General features: G+C 42.3%; 1 protein-coding gene across 1 annotated transcript; it reads left to right on the forward strand.

Annotated features, from left to right (window-relative positions):
• Nucleotides 1-649: 649 nt before the first annotated feature.
• On the forward strand, nt 650-6,798 carry LOC127488973 (mammaglobin-B-like). The gene is made up of 3 exons (XM_051839723.3): nt 650-746; nt 3,094-3,281; nt 6,602-6,798. Exons 1-3 carry the CDS (start codon nt 692-694, stop codon nt 6,638-6,640), a joined length of 282 nt encoding a protein of 93 aa, XP_051695683.1. The 5' UTR covers nt 650-691; the 3' UTR covers nt 6,641-6,798.
• Nucleotides 6,799-8,964: the final 2,166 nt, after the last annotated feature.

The following is an 8,964-nucleotide window of genomic DNA, read 5'->3' on the forward strand; positions in this document are numbered from 1 at the left end:
TTCACCCTGCAAGATGCACCATAGCAAGTAAATTGAATGGTCACGCTCCCTAAGGGATTGCTGTAGTACATATTAAAGAACCCGCAGTCCCTGCCACTCAGTGGCGCTATAGAGTTGCTTTCCATTCATATTTCAGTGAGCATTTCTTAGCATTTTAACACTATTAAAACGGAAGTTGCCTTTTTTGGAATTTTACATTCTTGCAACCATTTCTGCTGTCTCATTAAAGGATACCAGACATACAGGTTACAGATTTGTTTCCTATGAAGAATAAGGAGAGGTAGAAGTGAAAGCCAATTGTTACGAGAATAGAAATGGAGAGAAGAGAAGGAGAATCATTTGAATTCCAAATTAATAATAAAAATGCTAACACAGGACAACACACTGCTGTGTTTTACTTATTTTAAAAAACATTCCGACTTCATTTTCCCAAAGGAAGTGTCACGATGACAGTCTAAATGTTGTCCTGAGTCCAAATTTGCTCTCTCCAGGTCTCTACAAACAGATTAGACTGGCTGGGTTCCATTTGGGGAGGCTATTTTTTGTCCAATGCCATGAAACATTCTTTCATTCGTGGGAGGGGCTGAGTGACCACTGGGGAATAAATAGAGCAATTCTGGGTGCTGTCCTCCAGAGTGACTTCCTTGATTCCTGTCACCTACAGGGAAGAGCCAAACACAGCAGTCTCAACATGAAGGTGGTTATGGTCCTCCTGCTTGCTGCCCTCCCCCTTTACTGCTATGCAGGTGAGTTCTGTACAGGGAGGGCTGCCTTTGGACTAGACGTTGTTAACTGGGCCTCCAAGGGTCCCAGCCAATCTCTTAGTGCCAGTCCAGGTGAGCTTCAGTAGAAAGGGCCAGGTTTAACTGACCTACAAATTACCATTAGTTCCAAGAAAGAACTATTTTCTCAGGGTCTTTTCCCCTGCACCGAAACTGTGTTATGTTTTGCTGCCATTCATTGTGCTCCACCATTTATATAGCTACCATGAAAACCAGGATGGATCTTGGGGTTAAATATTAGAATTGAGTATTTCAGGAGAGCATGAAAGGGCAATACTGATGGCACCATGACATTGCAATGCAATGGAGCTTCCTGAAGTAGGCACTCACAGAATCTCTTCACTGTGAGAGGAAGCTGGAGACCTCCCAGGGGAAGCCTTAGGCTGCAGTGTGTAACCCAGTGTCCCACATCAATTCTGGGCCCACTTCACTTATTGCTTACACCAGTGAAGATGGGTTTTAAAAGTGATAGGATTAGGCCGGCGCCGCGGCTCACTAGGCTAATCCTCCGCCTAGCGGCGCCGGCACACCGGGTTCTAGTCCCGGTCGGGGCGCCGGATTCTGTCCCGGTTGCCCCTCTTCCAGGCCAGCCCTCTGCTGTGGCCAGGGAGTGCAGTGGAGGATGGCCCAGGTGCTTGGGCCCTGCACCCCATGGGAGACCAGGAAAAGCACCTGGCTCCTGGCTCCTGCCATCGGATCAGCGCGGTGCGCCGGCCGCAGCGCGCCGGCCGCGGCGGCCATTGGAGGGTGAACCAACGGCAAAGGAAGACCTTTCTCTCTGTCTCTCTCTCTCACTGTCCACTCTGCCTGTCAAAAAAAAATAAAAAATAAAAAAAAAATAAAAAAAAATAAAAAAAAGTGATAGGATTACATTCAACTAAATAAAAAATCCTGGAGCTGATGAAAGAATTCATTTAGAGGGATCCAAGCCCTGAGCTCTTTCTTCTCCTGAACAGAGTGATCCACAACAGATTCTTTCATGAGGCTCAAATTCTCTGTATTTTTTTTTTTTGCTTAGAAATAACAGAGTGAATAGAACTAATGGACACTATTGTACTCCTCCTACTTCTGCAGTGCTGGACATCTGTCTGATTGCACTGAATTATAATGTTGAAGTATTATATTAGTAAACTTTTCCTTACTTTACTGAAGAATCCTTGAGACAAGTAGGAAGAAATTTTTAAATATGTAAACATTTATCTATTTTCATGGTTTTGAATGCTCACACTCTAAAATCCAGGAGCTTGTGGCTTTGGCATTTGATGATGGTGGCGCATCATTACTCAGACAGTGTCTCATCCTGAGCTCGGAAGCACAGTGAGACCGAAAGCATGCTGTATTCCGTCTCTCTCTCTCTCTCCCTTTAAAGTTTTTGCTCCTAGGAGAGAACTGTGGGAGCATTTCAGGCCTTTTGCCTCTGCTGGTACCTGCCTTTGTTTTTTAAAAAAGATTTATTTATTTACTAGAAAGTCAGAGTTACACAGAGAAAGAAGGAGATGCAGAGACAGAGGTAGGTCTTCCATCTGCTGGTTCACTCCCCAAATGCCCACAGTGGCTGGAGCTGTGCTGATCCAGAGCAAGAACCAGGAGCATCTTCCCAGTCTCCCATGTGGGTACAGGGACGCAGGAACTTGGGCCATTTTCTACTATTTTTCCAAGCCATAGCAGAGAGCTGGATCAGAAGAGGAGCAGCCGGGACTCTAACTAGCCAGTAGTGCATGCCTGGCTTTACCTGCCACACCACAATGCCAGTCCCCACCGTATCTATCTTTTAAAACCACCATGCTTTGATCTTGGTGACTCTACCCCGTCATTTTAATCCAATATAAGCATTTTCCAAAGGCACAACACTCAGATATCATAATCGCATAAAATTTCCACCTTTCATTCTTTAATCATTAATCAATTTCCATTAACATAAGAATTGGCAATACTTTAACACTTGGGCTTTTGTGGGCCACTGAGACTAGTGTTATGTCTAATGATATTGAATAAACACAAAAGGTGTCTTATATGTACTCCACCAAATCAGAACATATCATTTCTTGAACTGCTTAATTAAACTAATTTGTACAGTTTGTCTTCTTTTGGCAGAAAAGAGGAGGTCAGGAAAAGCATTGTCAGTATCAGAGGTGACCCCAAGAGCCTACATTTCCTGTCCTAGAATTGAGAATACTGGACCTTGCTCCTAAAGCTTTCTGAATCCACGTTTCCATGGACATGTATGAAGATGACTAATATCACTAGGACTCCACAGAAGTGCGCTCCCACCTCCTGGAATTGAGCACATGTTGTCATGCTTACTCCCCAGGTTCTGGTTGCGTTCTTCTGGAGAGCGTCGTGGAAAAGACCATCGATCCATCGGTTTCTGTGGAGGAATACAAAGCAGATCTTCAGAGGTTCATCGACACTGAGCAAACCGAAGCAGCTGTAGAGGAGTTCAAGGAGTGCTTCCTCAGCCAGAGCAATGAGACTCTGGCCAACTTCCGAGTCATGGTGGTATGTTGATTTTCTCATCTTCTGTCGTGTAAATCACAGACGAGGAAGGAGCAGGTTCTAAATTTATCATCAATAATGACAAACAGCGTGTGAAAAGGTTATGTAACTATAGATCTGTCCAGCTATCATAAGTTTAATCTTGTCCTTAGGGTGATTTGGCACTTCATTTCAGGAATGTTCAAACAATGATATTTGAAAATGGCCAAATAGGGAAAAGAACACTTCAGAAACGCCTTACCTAACCTTCACTCTCAGGTCCATGCACACAGAAACACACAAATTCATACATATAGATTCAGGGTGCACAGAGAGGCCCTCACACATACACACACACACACTGGGAGAGACACATTTTCTGTTAAGATGAAAATGTGACACCTGAAGTGACACACATTCACAGGAACAACCAAAAATAAGTTTCCTCTTTCAAAATAAATGGTAGAAAAGTCCTTAAAAGTTCTCAGAGTACAGCAAACAACATGTGTGCAGCTCTTGCTTCATTTTATATAAAGAATTCAAGTGCACATGCCACGAACCATGATTTCTTTGCATACATGACTGAAATCAATGCAACATTTCTATATGGATCTCATGCATGTACAACTAGAGGTCATGGGTGTGAAAGAACCATGGCTGAAAGAATTGTTGCAAGCAGACATCAAGAGTAATGACAGCAAATGCTTTTTAAATTTCAGTGTTCTTGAGATTTTTAAAAGTTTTTCTAAATATCCAAATATCCTATGAATACATTACATAATAGAAAATTTAGAATTATGTCATAAATGTAGGGAGAAAAAGAGTAATGCCTGCAATTTAAGATGGAGGGGTTATTTTATCTTGAACAATCCACTTTGAATGGTTGATTTGTGTAATTAAGACATTGCTTAGGATTCGTACATATTATTATTATTATTATTTTGACAGGCAGAGTGGATAGTGAGAGAGAGAGAGACAGAGAGACAGGTCTTCCTTTTTGCCGTTGGTTCACCCTCCAATAGCCGCCGCGGACGGTGCACTGTGGCCGGTTCACCACGCTGATCTGAAGCCTGGAGCCAGGGGCTTCTCCTGGTCACCCATGCGGGTGCAGGGCCCAAGCACTTGGGCCATCCTCCACTGCCTTCCCAGGCCACAGCAGAGAGCTGGTCTGGAAGAGGGACAACCAGGGCAGAATCCGGTGCCCTGACCAGGACTAGAACCCGGTGTGCTGGCGCTGCAAGGCGGAGAATCAGCCTAGTGAGCCGGAACGCCAGCCCCCACATATTATATTTTAATGGTTAGTTTTGAATCTTGATTCTGCCTCCAATTGCAGGTTCCAGTTAATTTGCATCCTGGGAGTCAGGAAGTTGTGACTGTAATGCTTAGGACCCTGCCTTCCAAGTGGGAAACCCAGATTAAGATGCAGAGTCTTGGCTTAAGCCTGACCCAGACTAGGCTGTTACAAGTATTTTGGAAATGAATCAACAAATGGGAGATCCCTCTGTATGAGTCTTTCTCTCTCTCTCTTTTGCTGTCTCTCTCTCTCTCTCTCTGTCTCTTTCTCTCTCTCTCTCTCTCTCTTCCTCCCTCTCTCCCCTCCCCCCACCTCTGGTTTCAAATAAAGTAAAAACAAATAAATTAAAAAGTTAAAATGTATTTATATGGCAGGCCTGGCAGGTCAACAGGTTAAGCTGCCTCCTCAGAGGCCACATCTCAGATTTGAGTGTGTGGTGGTAGTCCCACTTCTGACTGCACTTCCTGGTAATGTGCCTGGGCTGCAGTCAGTTCTTTCCAATCACATGGGAGAATCAGCTGTTGCAGGCATTTGGAGAATGGAAGATGGAGATGGAAGATCTCTATAGCTCTGTGTCTCCCTCTGTTTCTGTTACTCTTCCTTAAAAATAAATGAATTCATATTTATATTTTTAAAGTTATACCAAAAGAGACAACTAAAAGCAAATGGACAAATCTTATGAATATACAGTTTACAGATAATACGGTGGCTCCTAAACATGTGAAATATCAGTAATAATAATACAAAAACTGTAATTAATACATTGATGATGAGAGCTAAAGCAATTTCTGCAGAAAAAAACCACAACAATATAGTTAAATATTAAATGGGCACATTTTCCCCTTTTTCTTTGAAATCTTTTGTAATTTTAATGATCAATGAGGTTTTCACAGACTCAGTGTGATTTGCAGATTCAATTCTAAGAACAAAATGATATTCCCTTCCCACACGTTATCTACATGACACCTCCCTTATGTCTCCATTTCTTTGTCTATTTTTAGTTTTTGAAATAACATATTTTTTATTTGACAGGTAGAGCTATAGACAGTGAGAGAGAGAGAGAGACAGAGAGAAAGGTCTTCCTTCCGTTGGTTCACTCCCCAGATGGCCGCTACGGCCGGCACTGCGCCAATCCGAAACAAGGAGCCAGGTGACTCTTCCTGGTCTCCTATGAGGGTACAGGTGCCCAAGCCCTTGGGACATCCTCCACTGCCCTCCAGGACCACAGCAGAGAGCTGGACTGGAAGAAGAGTAACAGGGATTAGAAACCAGTGCCCATGTGGGATGCCAGCACTGCAGGCGGAGGATTAACCAAGTGAGCCACGGCGCCAGCCCCCTGAAATAACATATTTAAATTACATTACAGTAAAAAGGCTTAATACTTCATCAAATAAGATTTTAACAAGTAAACAGTGAAAAGACCTTGGTTTAATGGGAACATAGATGATAACTATGAACAAAAATTAAATGTGATAATGAATTAATATTTTTAAAAGGTGTACTCAATACCAAACCACCAACAAAGGAAGACACAGATTAGTGGAATAATTCCTAGCACAGTGCTGTTTTAATTGTAGGTTCCAAAGTCAATGATGGATATCCCCAGACTATTATAACAGTTTTCAATCTAAGGCCATTGAGGAACTTTGAAACATCATACCTTGTATGAAAGCAGAGGTTGGAAAAACCCTATGTTGAACAGTGGTTTCAGAAACATCTCCAGTGTGTAGATCCTCAAGGAAAAGAACAGACAGAATTTGTATTGGCTAAATTATTGCAAAGAACAGTTCTTTTGGAGAAAAGAAATATTGACATTATCAATGGTAGGGAAGATTCCCAAAACACCAACTTCTGCTGTGAATCCAAAAGTGTCTCTCTTGTTGTAGAATAAGTGAGAACATGATTCTAATTTTGCTTTCAGTCCTAGTTTCTTAGATGTTTACCTTTTTAAACAAAGGCAAGGGAATGACAAGAAGCATCTGGATATCAATATTTCCTTTTCAAAGAGAGTGTTGAAAGCCTAGGTGATTTGTCTGCTTTTGTTTTGCAGCATACGGTATATGACAGCCTTTACTGTGCTGCGTATTAACTGTCACAAGAACTTTGGCTAAGAGGAATCCAGACGATGCTTACAACCCAACTGTGGACTGGCAGAAATCTCAACTTTTCCTTTTGATTTTCCCCTTTGATCAGTAATATGGAAGATGTTGTTGAAACCTGAAGTATAGTTAATTTAAATAAACCCACTGCAAGAAGTTTCCTTTTTCTTCTCTCATAGAAGTCAAGGTTTTAGAGGCCCCTCCCACCTGTCTCTGGGTGCAAATGTAGACAATGCATTAACAGAGTCAAGGGTGTGCAATTGGGCAGCTTGCTTTACTCCCCCGTAATAGATTCTGGGGTGCAGGTTGCATGTATCAAAGATTTCTTTCTCTGCACAGCTCATGAGCTGTGTTTTCTAGACTCATCCTTGTTGAGAAACAAAGGTCAATGGTATCTACCAACCCAAGCCACTACCTAAGTTCTTTGTTGGGTTACAAGGTTCTACCAGAACCATCCCAGTTCCAAGATTTCAGTATGGAGGTTACCTGTTGTTATTTCACCGAGGAAATGTGAGAACTGGACATGAGGTCTGAGCCCTTCCTAAGCCTGAGTGAAGCTATGAGCTTTCCTGATCTTTGCTGTTGCCCTGTGATCAAGGTATTCTATGCAAGGATGTCCAGAATTCTTTAATTTGTTAGAAAAATCTACAGTTTCTCCTGAGTTCCACAAGGAGTTCAACTCATTTCTCATTTCACAAAAAAGAAAAAGGCATTTCTCCCCAAATTTATGCTTGCTCTGTATCTTTGTGAGGGTAAGGAGCCTTCAAAAGTTCCTGCTATGCCAGCTTGGTGACACCACTCCCTAACTTTTCTCTTGGTGGAATGAAATTTGAATTTTCTTAAAGTGTCCCTGTCAAAGTTAAACAATGAACCTGGTTGAGGAACAAAGTCGTCAAGACAAGGGTAGCAGTTGTTTTTTCTGAAGATAATTCTCACTAAGTAAGATCTTCAGCAATGTTTTAAGGTACCTATGTGGTTAAGGTGATGATGGAAGGACAGTTCTCTGGACTCAGAGTGGGTAACTGAAACAAACCTGGTCAGCTATCACTCAGGTAGAAGGGGGGCAATGTGTGATCTTGTGAGCATACATCCCATAACTGATGTGTGTTTTCTCAGATTTTGGGTCCCCTCATCCTATCTTCCTATTAAGACACTACACCTGTGGATCTACATGGATGGGGCAAAGACACGATGATCAAACTCGTAGAATAAACTGAGACTCAAGGAGTCAATTCTAGGACACATGAATAGAACCCTTGGGGACAGAACAGAGATGCCTCAGGCTGATACCCTGTGAGGACTGGAGATGTGGGGATTGATAGTAATTCATGGATCAGTTTTCCCTGAGGAAGGAGACCTGGAAGCCAGGTCTTGGGACCTGCCGTTAGCCTCTGTGGGCAGCCTTCCTGAGGCTCACTGGGCACATATAGGCCTGGGATCCTTGGCCCCACAGTTCCTGGTCTGGAGGACTGATCTGTCTTGGTTTTCTCTTTTTAAAATGTTGATTTATTTATTTTTCATCTATATGAAATATTTTTATTATTTTTAACATTTATTTAAAAATATAAATTTCCAAAGTACAGTTGATGGATGACAATGGAATTTCCCCCCCAAAAACATCCCTCCCAACCGCAACCCTCCCATATCCTGCTCCCTCTCACATTCCATTCACATCAAGATTCATTTTCAATTATCTTTATATGCAGAAGATCAATTTAGTATACATTAAGTAAAGGTTTCATCAGTTTGCCCCCACACAGAACACAAAGTGCAAAATACTGTTTGAGCGCTAGTCAGAGCATTAATTCACATTGAACTACACATTAAAGACAGAGATCCTACATGGCGAGTAAGTGCACAGTGACTCCTGTTGTTGACTTAACAAATTGACACTCTTGTTTAAGGTGTCAAATCTCCCCAGGCTCTAGTCATGAGTTGCCAAAGTCATGGAAGCCCCCTGAGCTTTCCAACTTTGATCTTATTTCGACAAGGCCATAGTTAAAGTGGAAGATCTCTCCTACCTTCAGAGAAAGATACCTCATTCTTTGATGGCCCATTCTTTCCACTGGGATCTCATTCACAGAGATCTGTCATTTAGGTCCTCTTTGTTTTTGCCAGAGCATTACTTCACATTGGACAACACATTAAGGACAGATCCCACATGAGAAGGAAGTACACAGTGACTCCTGTTGTTGACTTAACAATTTGACACTCTTGTTTATGGCCTCAGTTATCTCCCTAGGCTCTAGTCATGAGTTGCCAAGGCTATGGAAGCCTTTTGAGTTCACCGAGTTCAATCTTATTCAGACTGGGT

Source organism: Oryctolagus cuniculus, chromosome 1 (genome assembly GCF_051225735.1).
Source record: "Oryctolagus cuniculus isolate XC-2025 breed Fujian yellow rabbit chromosome 1, ASM5122573v1, whole genome shotgun sequence".
Lineage (NCBI taxonomy): Eukaryota > Metazoa > Chordata > Mammalia > Lagomorpha > Leporidae > Oryctolagus > Oryctolagus cuniculus.